This window comes from Triplophysa dalaica, chromosome 7 (genome assembly GCF_015846415.1).
Source record: "Triplophysa dalaica isolate WHDGS20190420 chromosome 7, ASM1584641v1, whole genome shotgun sequence".
Classification (NCBI taxonomy): Eukaryota; Metazoa; Chordata; class Actinopteri; order Cypriniformes; family Nemacheilidae; genus Triplophysa; species Triplophysa dalaica.
In genome coordinates, this window is record NC_079548.1 from 14,816,432 (window position 1) to 14,841,397 (window position 24,966).

General features: G+C 38.2%; 1 protein-coding gene across 1 annotated transcript; it reads right to left on the bottom strand.

Annotated features, from left to right (window-relative positions):
• Window positions 1–237: 237 nt before the first annotated feature.
• On the bottom strand, window positions 238–24,750 carry csnk1da (casein kinase 1, delta a). Its single transcript, XM_056752075.1, has 9 exons — window positions 24,267–24,750; window positions 14,373–14,483; window positions 10,774–10,922; window positions 10,172–10,400; window positions 9,886–10,056; window positions 7,810–7,958; window positions 7,537–7,708; window positions 6,805–6,917; window positions 238–2,249 (listed from the first exon to the last, which is right to left on the bottom strand). The coding sequence occupies exons 1-9, from the start codon at window positions 24,340–24,342 to the stop codon at window positions 2,199–2,201; spliced, it is 1,221 nt and encodes a 406-aa protein (XP_056608053.1). The 5' UTR covers window positions 24,343–24,750; the 3' UTR covers window positions 238–2,198.
• Window positions 24,751–24,966: the final 216 nt, after the last annotated feature.

Consider the following 24,966-nt stretch of genomic DNA (forward strand, 5'->3'; position numbering starts at 1 on the left):
GGGCTACTGTCCCGACCGCCCGCTCCAGTCTGAAGTACACAAGTTACCAACCAGTAAAGACGCTTTCATTTAGAAAGCATTTCCGTGCTTTAAAATGCTCAACACACTGCATTAATATAACACTTGTGTCGCCCTCTCTCTCTCTCTGCCCTGGTTGCTGCTTGATCATATCACACATAACACAAATATATTTGGTTGCCGAACATTCGGTGCATCCCTTAAAAAGATGACAAAACGTACAAGTACTTATTAATTTATTTACACATTTTAAAATACACAAATACAGTGGCAATACAAATGAGGAAAAAAATCTCCCAGTGAAGGAAGATTTCTGTAATTCCACCTGATACAGCACAGTGTGATGCTTGTGTGATGCAGAAGGACTGGCCAAGCAGTCATGTGTAGAATGAACCAGAAAACGAAAATAGAGAAATCCACAATAGCTCAATTCCAGACAAAGTGTAGTTGTGCCTACATTTAAACACCACCAGTCCTGGAGTGGCTGTTTCTGTGAGACCACCAGTGGAGAGAAAAATACTAACTTATTAGATCTAGAACCAAGGAAACAAGTCCCTCTCACCTCTCTAAGCACTAGCCTTTTCCCAATACTCAAATACACCCACACACAGACAGTGGCTATGACAAATGGTATTTGCCATCACTAGAAACATCCTATATACATGACAACAGAATTTAAGAGTTTCACCACTATCCCCCCCACCCCATGACTACAGAAAAAAGCCTACGCTCTAATGATATGGACAGGCAGGTTGCCCTCCTCTTCCTCTGTGACTTATAGCACCAGTAAGTCACGGAACCACACTTTCGAAATAAGGGAAAAGCAGTCTTAAAAGAATTGATAATAGAAAATAAATTTCCCAAAAACACTTTCATCTCAATTTTTAAAAGTGTCAGTCACAAAGAAAAAAACGGCATGGCTTTTAATATTGGCTGGTGTATTTTCAATGAGACAAGCTGGGCAGGAGACATCCATTGCAAATCGTAATGCACATATTCAAATCATAAAAACAAAACAAACCAGTCTGTCTCAACATCAGCCCAAAAATGTCAGGTGAGAACACGATTGTTAATGTGTATACACCTCCAGTCAGAAAGATGGAGCCCTTTTTTTAATTCTTAACCTACTATAAACTTCCTTTAGTAAACGGGACTCAGTCCAACTGTCTTAACTATACCACATACGTGCCTGCATTTTCGTAAAAGCACCAACCTTGATGTGGGGGTAAAATGATACAAACAGCAACATTAATAACATCAACATTTATACAATACAGGCATTTCACAGCTTTCAGGAAACAAAAGAAGCTCAAGGGAATGCAATAAAATCAAAGAGCAAGAACTGATGAGGGCCAGGTTGTTGGATGCAGACAAAACTAAAAATAGTCTAAAATGAGTAATTGTAATAAAGGGTGTTATGTGGTCATGACTTGTTATTTCCGAACCTATATTTGCGTCAAGCCTGGCCTTCCACTCAATATACCGCCCAAAAAACATAAAAGGGACATTGCCTTCATTCTGCCACATGAACTTACACGCTTGCTAACATAATATTTTCCTTACGCTTAAAGTGGTTAAACTAAAAGGTTCATTTGAAAAATAATGAAGCCAGTGTGAAATTAATTTCTGTTGTGTACAAAAGACAAAAAAATTATGTTTAGCAAAATGTCAATGGCTATCAGTACAGCTGCATTCCAAGCAGTGTTAAAGTATTTTTTTGCAACAGGAGAGGGCATCAGAGCAGGTATACATGAATTTAGCCAAGACGCTTTGCTTGTGAAGAGGCCCCTGGACGACAGGAGGACGGCCCCTTCCTCCTGGTGTGTCAGAGGGGCAAAGGCAGCGACGGCCAAGAGTCACGCCACCCCCCCTCAGCCCCGTCCCTCTCAATTTGCCTGCGATCTTCTGGCAAAAAGCGATGGTAAAGAGCATGACTTATTGTGCCCGGGTCTCTTTCGATGCGTGTAGGTGAAGAAATGTTTGTGTTGTGTGTGCCAAAATAACAAAAACGTCCAAGGTTTGGGTTTGTGTGCCTCAAGTGTTTTAATTGCATTGAGAGGAAAATAAGTCTCTGTAGATTTGATTTGCTGAGGTTGATTTCACATGGTTAGAGGCTGCTGGAGAAGTCCTAGTGCAGATCAGGGCCGTCGTTGGTCTGCTCTTTAGGTGTGTGTATGGTCTCATCGAGGTACAGCAGACTGCAGGCCACTGGGGGTGACACGAGAAAGAGCCTAGAGAAGGAAAAGAAAAGAGCCAGACATTTTAGTTAATTTCACATCTCTGCAATGCAAAACTTACTAGACTAATATTGTCATCGTTCAAATGATCCTCAAGTTGTTGCTAATCTAAAATTGTCCTGTAAATGTGCAGAACAAATAATGTCTGTATAGCTTAAAACTAAAGCTTATGCCCTGGTAACCAATGATAATACAATAAAACCAAGACTCTTCATCTTACAGATATATGGCCACCAACTTTCTATTTTATCTTTGAATTCTCTCTTCTACCCATAAAGGAATAATTTCCTTAATATTTAAGAAAGTTCACAATCTGAGAAAAGATGATGTAATTTCCGAAAGCATATGAAACCTGTTGATATAGTGACAGACAACTCTCACCTGTGGTTTTGTTCATACAACACACATTAAATGATCTGGCTTCCAAAATTCAGTTGACGTGACACTACAGAGCAGCTGTTACTCTCATACATAACTCATTGTTGTATGAACAGAACCATGTTTAGCACTCAAAACGGACCTGACAACTATATGGCGTTGTGTAAACAGCCATTGTCTAGTACATGGTTCCTCGGAGTGTGTCACGGGAATATGCAGGACACAACTGTCCTGAAACCATGTCTCCGAGGTTCTTCAGTCTATTCAGTGCCCCTGGTCAGAACCACCATTCTCAGATCCAAGTACAGTTTCATCATCATGAATTTTAGGTTATTGCTACAAAGGAATAGGGGATGATCAAATTGTTATCCAAATTTGCCCCACCATACCAAGCATGTCAATGGAAACTTTGTAAAATTATGATTTGTGTCTAGGAAGTCCTGAGGCCGTCCTCTGAGCTTCCTTATGGACTTCCACAATAGAGATCTTATGGTCACAGTCGACAGAAACATAAAAGGGGCATAAGGTTTTCATGACTAAACACACAAAAAAAAAGCAGGTCTAACACAACATAGGACCGTTTTAAAAATAGGGGAAAGTGCTGAATCTAAACATCTATTGTACAATTAAACCTGGAGGTGATTAGGTGGGGATTAGTGATGCGCGGATTGTGGTTATATCAACGGGCGCTGCCGATAATCCGATGGTCGGGTGGGTAAGAAAATAAAATAGTACATTCTGATTCATTGCGAGAGGTCTCGAAAAATGTGGTTAAGAAAAGTCACTAATTATAATCACAAATATTAACTATATTATTATTCTCTAAAATATGAACGCGCTTTAAATGTATTTTCATCAGGCATACAGGCACTAATTTGGAGACTCTCAGTAAAAAAAAAAACATGCGTCGCGAGGATGGGTCCATTCTTAAACAAACGGAGGCGAAACAGATCAAGGAGAATTTTTTTTAATGAGAATTAAATTAAATCAGCGTCAACTGCACCGGCTCCGATATTTATTAGTTTATCCACTCATTGTTTGGGCAGAACATTATAGTTTGTGTGTCTGCGTTTCAATGAAACTGGGATATACTCAATAAAGTCTGAAGGGAGTAATAAAGCCTGTGTTTATTTTATAGAAAAAATGTAGGCAAGTCTGGGCAAAGCCAAACTTTTGTTTAACAAATAAAAGTGTTTATTTAAAAGCAGCCTAAGAACAGCACATTATTTATCAGAGATGCACACATTGGCTCTGATTTCAAGCTGCTGTTAAAAACGAATGATCTACTGACAGCGAGCTTTAAAACAAAGAATTAGAATTGAAATGAATAATGTGATGATCGGGTGCGTATATCTAGATCAGAGACAATTATAGGTGCGGGTGGCTGGCGGGTTGATGATTTGTTTGAAGCAGCGTATTCAGGTGACATTTAAGCTGCGCCCCACATCTCTAGTGGAGATACATTTTTTATGATCCTCCGTCAAAGGCAAGCCAGTGCAAGGGGCCCATGAGGACACAGGGGCACTGAATCACATGACTGCCCTCCGTAAAGGGTGGGGGTGAATCCATCACTGATGTTACAGGGGGAACAAAAGAGCTGTCGAGGTGAGCCATTTGGCAAACCTTACATACCTAAAGGCAGCAGGATTACACATAAAAAAAACATTTTGTTTAGGGCACAAATTATAAAAGGGGAAAGTTTTTCAGTAAACTGGTTGAATTAGCAGCAGTTTTACGCTTACAAATGAAAAGCGGAAAGCTTGGTAAGTGTAAAGCTGCGTTGATAAGTGGGAGCAGGTCATCGCAATGCATGCTTGTATGCCAAAACCAAGCGCTGGGGGTTAAAGTGAGACAGAAATAGGCATCAACGACTAGGCAGCTGGAGATCACATCACATAGCTGAGTGTAGAAACACACAGTCACAGGTAGAGGGCGCTGCACAGCACGATACACAGCGCTCCGCACCACTCCTGTATGTTTTTATAGTTTCCACTCCATACTTTAGTCAACTATAGTAAACCTGATAAAGATTTTTCAAACTTCCTGTGCCTCTGTATGTCCTTGTGGATAACTGGCTTATGAAGATGTATCAGCTACATGTTCACTATGGTACAATTATAGACTTAATGAGAATAATGGCACAAATGCTCCTCAGAGACTGAAATTATAATGTCAGCTCTTCTCAGCTGTTATCAAATTTAGACCATCTAAAAACGATGCTTTTGCAGATCATTTATGAACCAACACTTCAAATTTAGTGAGAATAATTCACATCATCTGGTGTTACGAATAATTGTCTGTGCAGAGATTAAAAATACCTTCCGACTCATCATATACAGCCTGTGAGGTCATAAACGGCTAACCATGGGGTTGGAGCATTTTTTTTCTGGCTAAATTGATTTTTCAGCATTTATTAGACATCTGACTGTTTGCTCTGAATCAGGCAAGGAATGAAGTGTGGGTGGATAAGCCTGGCGTGAGCGATGCACCGTGTAACAGCCGTACAGCAGTGTCGAGATCACTCGGTGCGGGGAAGGGGAGGATATCCAGAAATAAAAACTGTACCCAACTGTCACTCACCCAATGCTGTCTCTCACACCAGAGCATGGCCAGCATCTACTTGCCGTGGTGATCAAAGGGAATGCTATTCTGAGGTGGGTAGGTGGTTAGGGGGAAACATTTATTTGTAAAGATATCAACACCAAGTGTCCAACAACATTTAGCACATTAACATTTTTATGTTCTTAAAAGAACCCTTATTACTTTAAACATATTAAAATGGTCAGAGATCCTGTTGAAAATTGTGTATGTATGACATGTTTTAAAAAATAAACCAGATCCTAAAGGTTACTAGGGTTATGCACTGAAGATTTTACCATCATGAGATTACAATTTTTTAATATATACCAGGGCTCAAGACTGCGACTAAATGCATTTTTAGAGTATGATTTTTTACAAGTATTCGCGTATATGAGACCTTCAAATTAGAAATTTCTTTTAGTTATTTCACGTGGAAAGAGTAGAACGAGAGCCCGCTACCAGTGCCAGCTGTGTGTGATAGACAATTTTGCACCTTCCTGCTGCAGCAGACGCGCACGATGCAGGTCGTCATTGACAAGCTTCATACACAAAACGTCAGCGCATTACTTTGAGTCGCTGTTTGCTGTGACCGATTTCTTGACCCAGAGTACGAACGATTTGATATTTGAGACGTTTAAAACAAAACTAACCACAGATGAGTTCAGGAAATGTAATTTATCCGTAGAATACTTGAGAGCACTGGATCATTCCAAATCCGTTCACAACAAGAACGATTTCAATGTGTTGTGAACATGAGGAAAAGTGTCCTTAGTACGCAATTAAATCATCTTAAACATTCTAACAAAACCCTTCATTTGCAACACTGTAAACAATAAAATGTGTACTTTTTGGCAAGCACAATTTCTGTTGGTTAAAATTCAGATTACAGTCTCTCAATTTAGCACCAATCAATAAAGATATTCTTATCTGTAGACTCTGCCTCTTTTTAAATAAGCAGAACCAAATCTGCTGTCATCCAGTAACTTATTTGTCAGTATCAGTGATAGTTATTTTGGGAAAAATGTTAATAATTGCAATTCAGGCTGATTTAAGGTGTGCCCCTACATTTTTTACAGGGGCTACAGTGCTCCTAGTAAAAAAAGTAAGTCTGGAGCCCTGTATACACATAAATATTTAATAAAAAATTCACAAATATTTTAGTGACGCTTCTCTTACATATCACAGCTTATCCTAAATCTCAAGTTTAGTACACTATCAAGTCATTTTCCTATGTCTTTAAGATCTTTCTACATACTTCAGCAAAGAGTTTGATGATCACTGTTCGAAGCAATGCTGAAGACATTTTCAAAGCAGAGGGCTTTTATTATAGCATGCTAACAGCCTTGAAAGCAGCTACAAACTCCACTTGATCAGTCTGACATTACCATCACTGTCTGCCATCTTGTCTTCTTTCTCTATGCCAGATAATTACTAGTACATAAATCTGCTCATAAAGCATTTCTAACTAGTGTATTGTAGTAACAAACTCAACAAAACCCAAAAACACCATTAAAGAGCAGCAGAGCTGAAAACGGACACACTGATGGCGCAAACACAGGCAAAAATGCAGAGAAAAAAAAACATTTGGTACCTGTGAAGTGGACATGCGAGAGGTGTCCTGTCGACCAGTTAGATCTGAGGAGGAAATGTTGACAGGGGCTCCGCGGTGCAACCTCATACTAACCTTCCGCTCTCGCTCCATTCCTGGAGGAAACAGACAGACACGTGTCACCAAAAGTATAGAAAATGGAAAGATTTCAGATTTTTCAAACAAAATACACTTCTGTTTTCCAGCATGGAGCTTTTGGAAAACAAAATAATTACACCAAACAGAAAAAAATATTATTGTACTCTAAAGTAGAGACAAAGAAAGGCTAGCTGACATGTGCTGGACCTCTGGTAGGGGTGACATATGGTTGTTTTAAGAGACTTCTCGAGGCTCTGCTAATTGTGGCCATACATGTGACGCCCGCTAGCTTACTGCCAAGACCAATGCAGGATTGCTGGTTGCTAGCATATAGGCAGAGCAAAAAGTATTGTGTGTGGGAAGCTTCTCCATTCGATAAACCAAACAACTTTATGTCTAGCCTGCATCCTGCAAAGTGAAGAAGCTTACAACCTCTTAACCGCTTCCTCTCAAGCTAAGATGATAACAAATGACAGGAAAGGAAAAAAAAGTGTACTTTCTATGCCAAAACAATATCCTTATGTTCAAATAAAAGAGAACAGATCCATCAGATGTTAAGCAATAAACATGCTGGCTAATGTACTTAAGCATTAAAACACAAACAAACAGTTACAGGCAAGTGCGCACAGGCTTTACCTGTGTGTGAGGTTGGCGTGAGGGGTGTGGAAGGTGCTACTTCTTGTGTTCCTCTGGGTCTGCCTGAGCTGGTAGGGATCATGCCACGGGGAGCAGGATTCCGCCCATGCCGCAATCTTTCCTCCCGATCCCTTCGTTCCCTCTCTGGATCTTCTGCTGCTCTGTTTGCACCCTAAACCGTAAAATGCCCAATAAATTAAGTAGGGAATCTTTAAAACAGCTTTAAAATGTATAGATTGACCAGGTGAACACACCCAATATTGAAATACTCACAAATTTGAGCATGTTCCAGTCAAAGACGTAGTCATATGAAAACCCTTGTCGGTGGAAAAGGTTCCTGAAGAGCTGTCTCAGGTAAGAGTAGTCGGGCTTATCATCAAACCGTAGGGAGCGGCAAAAGTTGAGGTATGTGGCAAACTCAGCTGAAATGGAGAACAGTGTAAATGGACTAAATGAAGGTTTAACATCGATGCATCGGTTCCAAGGCGTTGAGAATCGAGAGTCAGTTCCAAATGTTTCATTAAGGAATCGACTCCTCTTTAAGAGCCTTCATAAACACAAGCCCCGGCCCTTAGCCGATGTCATCGGTCAATTAATCACTTTAGTTTCATGTCTAAAACTTCTAAGACTTCAGAAAAAAATGATGGATGAAGTATAGATCTATGAAATGACAAAATATTCTGCATGCATAATAGCAAAGGCTTTGTTTGCATACACAATGCAGATATGCGTGAATAATGTGTATATAAAGCACAGTCTCATAAGAGATTTATTTGAACGTCTGTTTAAAGCTGTTAATGCTGGACAAAGATTTTCAACACTTGACTGCGCTATTTGCATTTAACCTTAAATGAGAAGATTAGAAAGAGCAATAGCAAAAAAAAATGTGTGCGAGTCTATAAGTTAGTAAGGAAAAATAAAGCTACTTAACTACATGATCTCTAGAGATCTTCGTCATTTACACTTACATGCACAGTATTCTTACATATTTTGAATTAGGGGTGTAACGATACACTCAGCTCACAATTCGGTACATATCTCAATGCTGGGTTTCGCGATAGGGATGGGCGATATTATATTGTTTGCGATATACAGGTAGAAATTCTCCCAACAATAGGAATTAGTCTTGCGGCGATATAAACGATAAAACCTAGTTGATGACGTATTTCTTTGCGAGACCTTACAGCAAAAACCTTGCAGCAAAAACCGGTATATCGGAGGGCAGACATGAAGCCGAGAAAGATTTTGCACTACAAGAGAAGCTCTAACTCTTGTGAAGGATAGCACTGTAGATGCATCAGGGTCCATGTTTAGTTTCACTTTCGTTTTATTTAATTTCCTTTAAGTATTTGTTGATAGTCATAATATATTAAAACACCACAACATTTAGTTTGGCTAAAAGTTTTAATTTAAACATTCGTTATGCGCAAGAGAATGATATTTAGTTGAAAAAAAAATCTGTTCAAAATTTAAAAGTATTCCAGCCATTAGTCAAATCATACTACGACCTGATGTAGATTTGTGGGGTTATGGTTGCACGAGGCAGGACTGGGTGAGTATTTGCTTTTAGAGAGAATTCATCTTTGCTTCAGGCAGCTTAATTTTTGCAATTTTACATGTCTATTACATGCATGGGCAACTCGTAAAAAACACGTATTTGTGCCATATGACCCCTTTAATTAGATTTCTTTTATCCGCATTTTTCGATTCTCTTTCTATAGCCCGAGCCATAGACAGATACAGTATACGTTTCTATAAGAAGAGAAGGTTCACACAGTTCAGAAGAGAGTGATTGACAGCGTGATGCGACCATTTCCACCCAACAATAGGCTATATGCAGTTTTAGGTATGACATGACGTGTATATGGAGTTTAAGTTTATTTAATTCTTTCTTTACTACAACCTTTTGAAGTCAAATGTAACCATAATATTTTTTTTACAAAAATACTGTAGGTATATTTTAAGAGCGTGATTGATTTGTGATACGTACGTTAATATTGGCATTTCTGATGTTCTGGACTACATGCAGCTACTATCACTTGTAGCAAAAAACAGCAGTGGATGGTGTTATAGTTTTATTGTCATTTGTTTCACCATCACATAAATTACCAGAAAATACCGCGAAAAACGTTTTAGGGCCATATCGCCCACCCTAGTTCACAATGAGATTATAAAAATAAAATTGTATCACATTAAAAAAAAAAGACTCCAAAAAAGACGACAAGTCATTTGATATGTTTTGATGAATGGTTGGGACATGTCAACACAGCTAAGAAAACGTCAAGTGATTTTACACGTTTTATGCCATTTGCAACGAAACAATGGCACATGAAAGAGAAAGTAGCTTACATGGGTATCCTTTGCACAGGACTTCAATAGGAGTGGACATTTTCTTCTCACTGATTCGCTCATACTTCTGTCTCTTTGTGGCAGCCTTCAGACCCTGCCATGGCAGAGAGCCCAGGTTGAAGTACATGAGCACATAGCCAAGAGACTCCAAGTCGTCTCGTCTAGACTGCTCTGTAAAGTTAAACAAAAAATGTCAGTAGTTAGAATTGGCCTTCATTGCAAACGTTAGTATGATGGCTGGACAGGTTCGACAATAAGCAATATAAAAGCTGGTTAAACACTGTACCTATTCCCAAGTGGGTGTTTATGGAAGCGTAGCGAGCAGTGCCAGTCAGGTTTTTGTTCTCGCGGTAAGGGATGTGCTGGTGGGTGCGAGCATCTCTGTACTTCTTGGCCAGGCCGAAGTCAATGATGTAAACAAGGTTGCCCTTTTTTCCCAGGCCCATCAGAAAGTTATCGGGCTTGACGTCTCTGTGGATGAAGTTCTTGGAGTGGATGTATTCGATACGGCTGATCTGAGGATGAAACACAGGATGGATCAGCAGGTCGAATGACAAGTCTGACAGATGAAAGTAGAAAAACAAGCTCCATGTAAAGCTAACATACAAATTCAGAAAACGCACTGAATGTATGACAACTGATAAACAAATTGTCCTTTAACATTAGACCTCGTTTCACAATGCACCATAGCATTTAATACCCAGTCAAACACAAAATGAAAGCGGATACAGCTTGTCTATGTAAAACAGCTGAAGGGAAACAGTAAAGCTTGTCATGTCACAAGAACACCACTTCCTGGAGTCATTATCTGGTTTTCGGTCTCCTATAACAAGAGATGGGTAGGGCAGAGAGGACAAAGGTTACGGATGATCAAGTCTACAGCCTTACCATCTGGTCAGCTAGCAGAAGAACAGTCTTAAGGCTGAACTTGCGAGAGCAGAAGTTGAACAGATCCTCCAAGCTGGGTCCCAGCAGCTCCATTACCATCACATTATAATCTCCCTCTGCTCCACACCATTTGATTGTTGGGATACCAACTGTAGAATTAAAAAAATCAGTTTTTACAAAAGGCAAGAATTTCTTCCTACAGATCACCAATGTGCACCTTAACAGAATACTTGTCAAACAAAAGGATTTAGTATTGGTTTGTAAGGTTAGCTTAATGTTCATCATGACTGCAATACATGTTTGGTTCTTTAAAGTAGTCGGAAAGACCAAGATTGACAGTGATTTAGAGCATAAATTTGTTTCCTCAGTTGGCTAGGATGGAGGGGGTGGAGAGCCCGTTTGGTTAAGTTATGACAGTGATGTGATACAACTCAGACAGAGGTTCAGCTTGTAAGATCGGCAGCCTCTGGTTGGATGCCTTCAGTATGGGCTTAAATGCATGGGCCATAAACACATCACTAAAATGACCTTGAAGCTGATGCAAGGAAAGATATAAACTGTGTCGGAAGGACAGCTGATACCCAATCAGATTACCTGTAGACCACTATTGGCCCCTTTCAGCATCCAGCCATATGCTGACCAGAAAAGCCAGCTACAATATACTCGGAGCTTAAACTGATATGATTGATGTGGTTTGGACATGACACGCTTTCAGTAGTACAACAAAGAAACAGTCCAGCTTTCCTGTAGCTCAGTGGTAAGAGCATTGCGTTAACTATGCAAGGTTGTGGGTTCGATCCCAGGGGATTGCATATAACCCAAGTAAAAATGTATAGGATAATGCAATGTAAATCGCTTTGGATAAAAGCGTCATGCCAAATGCATAAATGTAAAAAATTAAATGTAAAATTACACTGCATGTGCCAAACAGATTGCAACAAAAGATTCTTAATTTATGTCACATGTGACCGACCCAAACCACTTGAGCCGATCAGGAATAAACGAGGTAGTTTTTGATAAAGCCACAGCATACTACAAATGGCTTATTAATACAGCTATCTATGCATATAAAATGACCAACGTGTGATTTTTTTCTAGAATCTTCTCACAGAAATGCAATAAAATAAACATAAGTTCAGTGGTGTATAGAGAGACCTTAATGAAGCGATATGGTTTTATTACTTAGAATGAGATATTTGTATATACGCAAAGTTAACACATCGAGTCCCCTTGCATGGAATTCGGCGTGTTTCTACAGTAGCCCTAAATGGACAAACTGCTCTCAGCATTCTGTGGGGTTGTTGATTCTCTAGACTTTCACATACACCCAACCCACTCAGGGTTATTTGGGGCGAGAAAAAGCGTTCATCAGTGATCTGGGGGGGTCAGAGTTCTCTCTGCAGCTGGTGTCATTTGTACTGTAACATGCAACCCTGAGCCTGCCCACTGCCTTCAACAGCACTGTGCTTTTGCTGTTCAGCACTTTGGAGAAAACATCTTCCAGGTCAGCTATTCCTGCGCAAACTCAGAAGGTTAAATATATCTCCTGCAGCTCTGAGCTGTCCAGCACGCCTTCTACACTCCAGACTGGCTATGATAAGGCCTACATTAACAGGAATAAAAATAGAAAAATGCTGAGCTATGCGTTTCTCCATGAATGGATTTGAGCAAATATGCAGTTCTGGTGGTAAAACCTTTGAATCAATGAAAATGATCTCTTATTATTGCACATATATGTGCGTACGGCATTCACCATGTAAATTTAGTGGCTTGTCATGCTTGTTCATGTTGTGCTAAATAAGGATGGGAGTGGTGGAAGAGACCCAGTTAGGAGATGGAATGCAGAGGGCCCGCCCCTCCCCCCAGACCCACTCCCCTCTGCACACACCATCTGGTCCCAGATCCATGTGATCACAGGGAACACAAGCAGTGGGAGAGAGGCTCACTGTGAATGTCGGTCTGTTGTGGCACGGATGCCATCATTTGGGCGATTGCTGTGCGAATGGCACGCGTGTTCAGTCATGCTGGGAGTGAGCAGACAGGCGTCAGTGTTTGAAGACAAAATGTACCAGAGAGGCACCCACTTACAATAAAGCATTCGGGGCAAACCCCAGCTGGGACCAGTGGGTGGGGGGAAACATCCTTCAGGCACCTCATGTATATTCATTTTCCAGTTTATGGGATCATTGTGCAGCAGCCATGAAGGCATTGATAGTACTACGAACATCTGATGTCTTTATCAGTCTTCAAACCAAACTTAAACCTACAGTCATACTATTGTTGTTTTGTTCCTCTAAACCATTGAATCGAGTTAAAATTACAAGCAACACGCATGATGCATGTGCTGCAGCCCACACTTCCTTCCTGTTCTTCCACACAATGCTAAATATTCTGCCAATGAAAAGTCAGTTCATGAAGCTGATAGAACGCTGTGAGATGTCAGAGATCTGATGCTGCCGCTCGTAAAAGAGAAGACTGTGTTGACTCACAGACCGATGATGCGCGAGGGATTGGTCATGATTGGTTTGCCACCCACTGTTCCCTCTGGATTCTGTTACATCCTCAGTGCAATAAGATTTTCTAGGAACGCATTTTCTAGGAACATGGGATCCTTTCAACATATTGGTGTGTAAGTAAGACATAGTTTAGAGGGTTGATGCACCCGCGCAATTTAAATTCTGTCATTTACTCAACCTCTTGTCATTTTAAACCTGTACGACTTTCTTCTGCAGAACACAAAAAATATTTTTAAGAAATTTGGAAACAGCAAAACCATGGTACCGATTCAGTGCTTTTGTAAAGACACAAAACCAATGTAAGTCAATGGGTACTGTGGTTGTTCAGTTACCAACGTTCATCATCTTTTGTATTCTGCAGAAGAAAGTCCAAGTTGAAATGACAAAAGGGAAAATAAATGATGATTTTTTGGGGGTGAACTATCCCTTTAACATGTATTTACTAGAAGCCCGGGGTGGTCAACAAAATAATGAAAAACATTAAGCAGTTCTTAAGATCATCCTTAATAAAGTGACTTTAATTTCATTTTTGTATGGAGTATATCTTTAATGTCGTCATTTACTCACCCACAAGTTGTTCCAAAACTGTATTATTTTCTTTGTTCGGTTGAACACAAACAAAGATATTTGGAAGAATATTCTTGGGCATCAATTTCTACCATTGTAGGAAAAATAAGTAGAAAAAGGTATCTATGCCAGTAAATAATGCCCCATGCTAACATTCCTCCAAATATCTTTTTTGTTCAACCGAACAATGAAATTCATTCAGGTTTGGAACAACTAGCGCGTAATTCATGACAGAATTTTCTTTTTTGGGTGTAGTATTCCTTAAGATAATAACTTATACATTAGACACATTTAAGGTGGTGCAGCGTAAAACGTGCTTTATATTTTATAATCAAACAGAAATGGACCCAGTTTATCCTGTATATAATTTTACATCACACAATCACCTTTGAAAGCAAATTACATCCTAACACCAAATGTTTTCTATTAGCTTTATCTTTAACAAATTAACAAGTAAACAGGGAGAAACCGGATGGAGAGCAAGAGGAGCTTTTGACTGAGTGTGGAGACACATACCGCCTCCTTGCATCATCTTGTAGATCTTGCTCTCGATGTGCAGCTGTGGGTGCTTCGTTTTCACACATTCTAGCTTGATGGCTACTTCTTCCCCCACAGAGATGTCAGTGCCTGGAGGGGATACAGAAAGAGTGAGAAGATGATAGATGAAGGTCAATTACAACCGAATATCAAACATGGTGAAATTCTGGACTGAGAAACCGACCAAACTATCTGACATGTATGCAAAAAAATTAAATATAATACCTGATCATGTACCTGTGTGACATAACATTCATGCAGACCCGAGCATGAAACAATAAATCAATTCAACTGGAGAGGCTTTGCAGTGTTGAAATAAGCTTGGATTATGACTCATTGGGATACAATTAAATACATTAAAAAACCAAGCCCACCACAATTAAATATTTCTGCATATCTCAGGTTGACTCACATGCACAACATTCCAGAGTGAAGGAGTGGGCACAATTATCTACGCATGCAGCTATATCACCTCTTTTCCGGCCCACCATCTGCCTCAACTCAACAACCTTAGCAGAGGATGTGGAAATTCATTTACCAGTAGCAGCTCAAACAACCAATGATAGGGATGGGCACACAATCGTTTGGGTCTATAAATATATTTTTGTATACAATTATTTTCTTTCTTTCTGACTCTTTGGTTCTTCTGGCATTTCGGGTGGTACCCAGAGATTTTATTTGTTATGTTGCGAGAGTTTTCGGTCCAGACTCAAGTCCGGAGCACAGAAGGGTTTTTCTTTCTTTCTGATTGGTTATGCTGCCATATTAGATGATACACAGATATTTGATTGGTTGCGGTGCAAGAGTTTGCGGTCCAGACTCAAGTAGGGCTGGAACAGATTTGATTATTCAAATATTTGTTTGGTGTGTTGGCCTTCGATTAAAAATGTTGAGATTTAATATTATTTTTTTCAAACACTCGGCATCCCCATGCGAAGTGGTTCTCATTCACCCTTGAATATGAATCACCCATGAGTGAACATCATGATTTAGTTACTCTGGAAGAGAAGACATGTGTGGGAACTAGAGGTCGATCGATATTGGATTTTGCCGATAACCAAGGTGGTCAGTACCTACCGATAATGATTAATTACATATCGTTTTTTATTTGATTATTTCAAATAAAAAAAACCAAAGTAAATTAGCAATGAACTTTACAAGTTGCTTGAACCACTGAACAGTATTGTACTTTTAAATAAAACACAGAAATATTGACTACATTAATAAATATTAAACTACAATGTATGATTTAAACAAAATTATAAGTAGGTAATTTCAAAATTTTTAATAATTTAAAACATCCTTGGCACCAAACTAGCAGAATGAAGGATCCATTGTAATATTTTACAACATATACTGTCGTGTTCACACACGTGTTTCTTTACATTAAAACGAATGTCATTAAAATTAGCTGTTCGTGCCGTCTCTGTCATCCGTTTTCTATTTCGGAGGCAGATCTCGCGCGTGTACACAATACTCACAAATGCCTATCCACACTTCTGCATGTATTTTTGTCACCATGTTATAACTTCTTAAGCTAATAGGCTAGTAATGTTAGCGCGCTCTCAGCCCTGTCGGCAAAAATACTGCTGTTCCCCATTAAATGTAGCATATAGTTTAATAAATTAATAACTTTTTAACATCAACTGGCTCTACCTTGTCATTGTGAATCTTTAAACCCCCATCTGATGTATTCCGCTCCGTGGAGACTGCGGTCTCGCGTCTCCAAACAATAAACTGTATAGCTCCGAACAAAACAAGCCGTCAGTTTTATTTCCACCTCTAGAGATCGCTGTTTTACACTATACTCTGAAATCTCCACCTGTGTATCACAGTAGGATCTGGATCAAACACAACCAGGAAAAACTATCGGTGGAGATTATTGATGATAAACAATAGTTCAAATTACCGTTATCGGTGCAGATTAATCGGCAAAAACAATGGATAGGTCGAGCTCTAGTGGGTACACTTTAAACAAAGTGAGGACAAGACAAAGGCAGTGTGCCAAATATGCGATTTGAAACTTGCCTAACACATAGAACTCATGTGATTTTTCAGACTTGACGAGCTGTTAAGTGTAAGCCAATAAAAATGATAGTTTGTGATTTATTATGTGTTCAGCTTTATGTGCACAGCTTTATGTGCACATTACTCAGATCTGCTTATTTTATCAAAACAATACGTGACCTGTTTTGTACAGTCAACTGCACCGCCAGACCCAAGAAAAACTGTGGATGTTGTCAAAAGTCCCGGTACTTCGGGTCCAAGTCGGTATCTTCGAATAAAAGTTGGCAGTACCTAATTTTCATAAGACCCGATAGCACCGACGTACTGGGTCAACCGGTTACTGGTGGTCTGTCTTACATGTTTTCAGTCGAAAACTTTTTATAGACGCAATAAGACGTGATGAATAGATAAGCGAGGCTCCGATCCAAAAGAGATGTGTACAGAAATACATCAGATTAAAATCATATCACAAAGAAAACTAACAGTTTTGTGGTAAAAGGAGGAAACACGCAGATTTATTTGAACAAGTTCAAGCAGTCTTTGCATTATGAATGTTGTATCATATGTTAAGTTAAAGGTTACATTAAAATAAACGTCCCTGTTTGCCTGTTAGCGCCAATGCTAATCCAGTCAAGTGTCCTTATTAACCATTTAATGCTTTTATAACTGTAATGGGACAAAATGAATGGGAGGACATGACGGGGTTTACAGTACCTATTATATATAACAGTTGGGCCTATCCGAAATCTATGTGCTAGAAAACAATACATGTTTGACTAGAAATGTCCATGTCTTGGATAGATAACTAGTTTAAATGTTTCTTTTTAAACCTTATAAAGAAAAATCTATCCGTACAATAATCATTACCTCAATCCAAATAAATCTTGTATAAATTAAGTAAAAAAACGGAGGTTTGCTTTAATATTGCATATTATATTGCTTTTTAAACATTTATATTAACAATGATCTTTATTAATAAAAATGTGTTTCAATTGTAAAATGTAATTCAAACGTATTGGTGTTTTGTTTTGGTACCGAAATTGGTACAGAGAACTGTGGAATTTTACTGGTATTGGTAAAGAATACTGAAATTTTGGTCCTGTGACAACAATAAAAAAACAGTGTGCTTCACATTGGATTTCTCCTGGGGTTTCATCCATTTCATGTTTCCATGAACATGTAAAACCACAATAACTGATGACTATCAAAGAAACTCAAAAGTATTTTCGGTGGAATTTGATTTGCCTGGGCACATTTTACAGCGAGAATGTTCTTCCCCCATACTGACAGCACACACTGGGCATGTTCAGACACATCCATTCAATACATCACTATATTCCGAAAGATCTCATCCTTAAAGCTGTTTACATGCACGCGGCTCAACACTATATTACTACAGTGCCCATGGAGGCTTTCTAGTAACTGCAAATCAATCATACATTTTTCAACTGACAGCTCTGGGGTTAGATGTGCATTTTACATGAACAAAATCTTACAGTTGCTGCTTGGTTGTTATTTAAATACATATATTATAAAAAACAGATGTCAGTTTTTGCTAGAAGATAATTTCCTGGGCAAGGCCTTCAATGATGCAATCTTGGAGATCAATAAGTCAGCAAACCTCACTACAGGCAGCTGGCATGTTTTTAGCACCCATCCCTCACTTCATAGCCAGGGCTCTCCGTAGGGATTGAGGGCTTGAGCTTGTCTGGAGAACAAATTGGTTGCACTCATCTCATTCATGTGCATATGCTCAAATTCATTTTGTGTGACCACAAGCTTGTTGGTTTGTGCAGTGTGAAGACAGACGGATCCTAGGCCTGGCGCGATGGACTTATCGCGCTGTATATAAACTTAACGTTGTTAGTTTTTTGTGATATATCGCCATTGTGTTTATAAATGCATTGTTTACATAAAACCATTTAAATATTGTATCCGATCGGGCAGTCTCTTTGCTGCCCTGTGTCTATGTGTCAAAACTGGGGCTCTCACAAACACAAAGTCACACACACAGGGCAGACAGTGGCAGGTGAAAAACTCGAGGAGTTATTCTGATGAATAAAGCCAGTTCAGAATAGTAATCGAATGGTGTCAAACCCGCAAACCTCCCACTCCGATATGAAAACAAAGGAGCACTTGAACAAGACTCTTTAAATACGGAGGTAACAAAAACAGCAATACAACTGATTAAACCAAAAGCCGCATTTGGAACGAGAGAGGTTTAACAGACAGTTGAGTATGACATGTCACATCCATGAATACACCTCAGACGAATTTCATGGACTGTTTTTGTTCCTTTGAAGGGCACTTCACGTATGAAATAGTCGTTTCAGATCGAGAAACATTGTTTTCATTGCTCATTTGGGCAAATGTATTTTAAAACGGCCCCTTTTAGACATACAATCTTGCTTACCTCTCCATGGTTCACATATCAAGGGCTCTGCTAACCCTAAACTTCATCATTAAAGCTTGTAACATAAATCAACCAATTATTATTGAGGACTGGAAGTGTATGCTTTATTGATTTTAAATATTTACACAAGTTATTATTTAAATTCCAATTTCAATGTCCTAATATTATATTAGAAGGTCTTTGTTCTGCAAAAGGGTGTACTTGCAATATTATGTCATAAAATTATGGCATAAAATATTTTTTTAAATGACAATAGTATCTACTACCACAATTAATCGCCAAACAAAAAGATGTTATCGTGACTGGGATAACGGATCCTCGCTTCAAGATTCAAATAAACAGATATGCTAAACACGCATCACTTTGTTAGTAAAAGTTTACCATAAGTGCGTTTGTAATGATACAGGCTATTTTATGATTGTATGATTTTTTCGTTAAGAATGATAATGAAGAAACATTTTAAGAATTTGTTTTAGCCAAAGAAAAAAGCTGCAGATCAAAATAAGCGCTATAGATGCAAAATGCAAATATATTTTCTTTTATAATGTGAGGAATCTGTAACGCATGTTGTCGCAAGTTTATTAAATCCTCACAGGCATTTCTAAAGTGTACAATACCTTCAGGGTTTTTAGGTTTGCATTGGTTGCATGTAGACAGCTTATCAGTCATTTTATTCTAAATGGTTTGGCACATCATTTAACTGTTATTTTAGCTTCTTCTCATGTAATACAAATAATTATGTTATTTAAGCGAGACCAGTGGCGTAACTTTGTTTTCAAAAGTGGTCCGTCCGCTTGGATCGGTCAAATCTAGGGCTGACCCCAAATAGTCGACTAAATGTTAGTCGATGTGAAGGAGGCTCGGTTGAATACGTTTTCATTGGTCATTTAGTCGCGGAAATAAAATAAACTCGCATGACGTCACGCAGTCAGTATTCTCTTTAGAAAATTCAGACTGACTTTTCTATTCGTTGTTTCTGGTCAAGACTCATCTGATGGCTTTATATGGCAGTTTGCGCTGTTATTTTTCTGAATGTTTCCATTTGATCTGTATTCGTTTTGTTTAAATTATTTGCTCCACCTTTTGTTTAAAATATATTTGTTCTAAACCATTTAAGCAAAGAACTTTTAGGCATTTATTCGTTTGCGTTTTTTTGTACGGAAACATTTGTTTGTAACGTATTCTTTTTTATTCTAAGGTTTGGCGTTTGCTGTGTTTATTTGTTCATTTGTTTTTGTTAATTTCCCTTTTCAATATAATTTTAAAGCTAAGTGTTTTTGCTATTTATTTATTTTGCTTCCCTTGCTTTGCACAAAGTTGTTTATGACTTGTCCATAGGCCTGTTTTTCTTTTATTATTTACTTTATTTGTACTTTTTACTCTTTTTCTACTTAATATTTTATTTTGTACTAATATTTTAGTTTATAAGAGTTGTCGATTGCGGTATGTTATTTTTTATTTATTTTATTGTTCCCTTTAAAAGAGAACTACATTTTTATTTTATTTTATTCAAAAGGGTGTTTTATGTTTATGGTTATTTTGTTGGCAATTTCATTTGGCTTGTAACTGATGTTATAGTTTGTATTTTTGTTAATAAATTATTTAAATGTACAGGCAGTCTCCTTGCTGTTTTTCCAACACATGATCATTATATTTTTCCGGTGTTGCTACGGCTCATTTACAGTATGTGTGCGTTTAAGCACACAATTTAGATTTTAAATGCTCTATTAGTATGATTTAGCATTACTCTGTAATATGGAAGTGTTAACATTTTCTCAGCCAGTAAACGTAGACTATTATTTCCTTGTATATACGCAAGTACTTATGTTAATATCATAAATGTGTGATTATTCGACTAATTGCTGAAATGAAGGACTACTAGTCGAATAGGAAAATCTTTAGTCGGGGACAGCCCTATGTCATATCAATGGAAAACAATACGTTAATAACGAAAATATTGATATAATAACTAAAATTATAAAAATATATACTTTATTGGTTTACAATGGGTGTGCAAGCGGTGCGTTCACAGCGTGTTTGTTCCACAAGCTTAGTTTTATTCAAATAAGTGCTCGGGGCACAATTGACTTGGCAAAAAGTGGTGGCGACATGTCCCACTCGTCTCACCTGCAATTATGCCTCAACTAAGTCTCAACTATTTATTATTTATTTCAATAAATTAAATAAGCCGTTCCATGTCTATCCTTGAATCAATTCTAATCAAGTTAGATGCAGGACAGGGCTAGTCAACTGGAAGACCAAATGAGGTCCGACAAACATCTTTACCTGGCCTGCCTTTACATTTCAAAGAAGTGGAGATTTATACTTCTAATCATCAGTCTGTCTAAAGAAATATTAAGTAAACGTGTTTCATTATCATAATATCTATATTTCCCCCAATATTCATATATAGTCCAAATATATTTTTAGACTAAATGCCCTGGGATCACAAATAAACGTGAGCAGACGAGGGTGAATATGTATATGTCTAATATCAAAAACAGTTTCATAACGCGCCTCTTTTTTTTACTGTTGCTTACATTGGGTGACGTTGACTGGCTGACGCGAAAAGTTGGTACGGTTTAATGATGACAAAAATATGAAATGATATTACTAACCGTCGGACGCTTTTGTCGTAATTGTAAAACCGGTAATCGTTACATCCATATGTTGGACACTGAGAAAGTTTTTGGACTAACCCTAGGAATAGGTTTCACGATTTAGCAAGCCACAGGATATTCCAGCAGATGGCCCGAGGTTTTTGTCAGAGCTCCGTGCGCACAAAATCCCCTATCTAGTTCACATACGCAGCACAGTGCTGAACTTTTTAAGAGGCTTGGTTGAGAGAGCATGTGTTGTTGATCAGGTCAGCCAGGCCTCATTCAGCCCCAGCTGGAGTTTGTCAGACTGTCCCTCCCCAGGTGTGGGGATATTGGGAGTCTTTACATAAGCCCCTTATTGAGTACATGTACACAACTGTTTCCAGTACACCAGCTGAATCACCAATGTTGCATAACAACATTTAGCCGCTTTGTAATACACACACTTGGGTTGTGCACTGATGGCAATTACCTCGAAAGAAACATGGATAAGATCTGTAACAACACTAGCGCACAGGCGAGAAATTATGGTTGTTTAGCTTGTGTGATCCTGCAGCAAACAGAAACTATTTTACGTAAACAACCACACATAAACCAGCTGATCAACTTTTGCCACCACATTGTTTGCAGACATGAACTGACTTCCGCAAAAAGCATTGGGTATGTTAAAGGAACATACTGTGCAGATAATCTCTGGAGATTTAGGTTCTTGTTTCTTTGCAATGAAACTGAAGGTTGTTTTTAAGATGTTGCTGGTGAGAAGTACAGCGAGGAGGTGTAGAGCAAATTACTGCAGAGAACATATCACAAACACAAAAATCTAGCCAGCGATGAGATCACTGCACAACTCCAAAAAAGAAAACAGTGAAGAGATGTTAAAGACCACAAAGCATCAACATCCCATATGCATCCCATACTGCAACGAGTGGTTTGTACAATTTTGTAGCAAGTCAAACTCTAAAGACCCGTTTAGAAATCTTCAAAAGCAACCAAATGTCTCAAAGAATGCTTACGGATTGGCATGCATTTAATATCTTCATTGTGGTGACCTAAGAAGGTGTATTAAAGGCAGCTACCTACAACAATACTTGAACCCTCAGGGCCCCAAAATCAATGACGAAAGCAAATATTAGTGCCTTTTACTGCCTTTCACAAGACCCTATAGACGTTATGTTGAAACTTGCATTTAAAGAATAGTTGCCAGGAAGTTGAAGCTGAGCATAACAGTGCGTTTATAAAGTTCCTTAGAACCAAAGACCTTTGCCAACACGTAGAAACAACAAGTTTCTCTTCGGCATGTATTAGCCTGAGGTTTGTTTATTATATGGCTTATCAGTCAAATGACAGACACAACATTTAATCTTAGATCTCTACAATGTATATTTCACTGGTTTGCATGCTATCTGCCATTGTCTATCATCTTGTTCTTTTTTAAATATCCCTAAAGTTGATATATATATATATATATATAAATATATATATAGAATCTGTATTTCTTAATATATTTTTATTCTGTGTTATCTGTATGCACCATGGGTCTGAGAGTAACATGGTTTCAATCAAACCATATGTACTGTACATGTGGCAGAACTGAACATAAAGCAGACTTTGACTTGACTTTTATTGTTACACACTGGATAATTTATTGTGCAATGACATTATGTAAAATTGTAATGTCAATGAAATAGCACCATAAACATCACAAAAACAAGACACCTGAATGTTTACAATACTACATGTGACCCTGGATCACAAAACCAGTCTTTAGTAGCACGTGAACATTTTTAGTAAAAGACAAAAATATATTGTATGGGTCAAAATGATTGATTTTCTTTTATGCCAAAAATCATTAGGATATTAAGTAAAGTTCATGTTCCATGAATAGATTTGGTAAATTTCCTACCTTCAATTTATAAAAACTTTATTTTTATGAGTGGATGTCCTGCCACAGTGCCCTTGATTACCAACTTCAAAGGCAATTTTCTCAATATTTTGATTTTTTGCACTCTCAGATTCCTGAGTTTTAAACGGTTGTATCTCAGCCAGATATTGTCCTATTCTAACAACTCATACATCAATATACATCTTATTTACTCAGCTTTCGGATTATGTACAAAACAATTAACCCATTAGACTAGTATTGTTGTCCAGGGTCACACATGAGAGATACACGCATATAAAACTCCTTGTTATAATGACAAGATGTGCCTGGGCATGTACTCCCAATGCACATTAAAACCAGACACGCTATAATTTTGGGAAACAATGTTTTTATAATAATAACAAAATGTCATTTACAGGACAGAACTGTATATTTACTGGTGGCTTCCTACCACAAGTCTGTATTAGGTCTGATATTGGTACTAATACCTACAACCTAGGACATCTTTTGACCGATATGTACATCGACCACAAATGCTTACCAACAACTATTTCACACGTTTTCGAAGACATTAAACTATTACAAATAACCAAAAAACCTATAATACGTAACTAAAGGGATTGCCGTCCATAAAACCGTAATGGTTTCGTTGGACAGCCTTCTCTGTAAAACCTCCGTTAAAGAAAATATTTGGATAATCGTAGATATATGGAACCAATACCCTTCAAATCAAATCACCATCTAGCTGACGTGTTAACAGAGTAAGTTAAACATCAAAATAGTGATTGTTAGTAGGGGGGTTTCCTGGTTTTTAAGCTATACTCAATAGGACCTTCAATCGCAGCTGACTGGTTTGTTTAAGCTGACGTTTCAAAACAAAACACGTATAGCATCAATAAAAGCACTCGTCTCATCTTCAAACAGCTAGTACTGATACTGACACGAAAAAAAGAAAATGAACGATTACTTACCCAAATAAATGTCACCAAAGGATCCAGAACCAATTTTCCTTCCCAGTCTGTATCGGTTTCCAACTCTCAATTCCATCGTAAATGGCTAAACAACAAAGCTAGCGATAAAGCTAGCTTTAACAGGAATAGTGGAGTATATATGTTACAAATGTTTAGCGAAATATCTTCTTTGTCAACCGTCTATTCTTCTGTCTCCTACAGCCAGGATCCCCCAATACTGTTTGCTATCTTGCTAATTCCATTCACAGTAAGCTATCCGATTTTCACCGATCGTTTCCTAACATTCCGAACGGCGGATTATCAAAATACTAGTCTTATTAAAAAGAGTAAAGAGTGAACTTTATGCTCTAGTGATTTTTAACCTGAAAATAATTTGTTTAAAAAAGGATGAAGTCGGATTTTGCGAACGACTCCCTCCAAGCTCTGACGGCCCTAAACCTACCATTGACTCTGTGTATCTCTGCTACAACAGAATACTAGATCCATCAAATGAATAATCCAGTCCCGCAGTGACGTCACTTCCCGTAGAGACAGCGGACCAGTGGAAAATCTCGTGTTGAGATAACAAACCCTCTCTATTGTTTAGTCTTTTGACATTAAAAACTGTTATTTTTAATATTATACAAAATATGTTTATTATTCGTTTTTTTATTGGGTGCCATTTGTTCAGTGGACAGAAATAAAATGTATACATATGTAA

Excerpts from the sequence above, each read along its gene's own strand:
- csnk1da (XM_056752075.1), bottom strand. The coding sequence starts at position 24,342 with ATGGAATTGAGAGTTGGAAACCGATACAGACTGGGAAGGAAAATTGGT. Across the intron at positions 14,484-24,266 it reads CTTTGGTGACATTTATTTGG|GCACTGACATCTCTGTGGGG; the intron begins GTAAGTAATCGT and ends TATCCCCTCCAG. Across the intron at positions 10,401-10,773 it reads TTCTGCTAGCTGACCAGATG|ATCAGCCGTATCGAATACAT; the intron begins GTAAGGCTGTAG and ends TTTCATCCTCAG.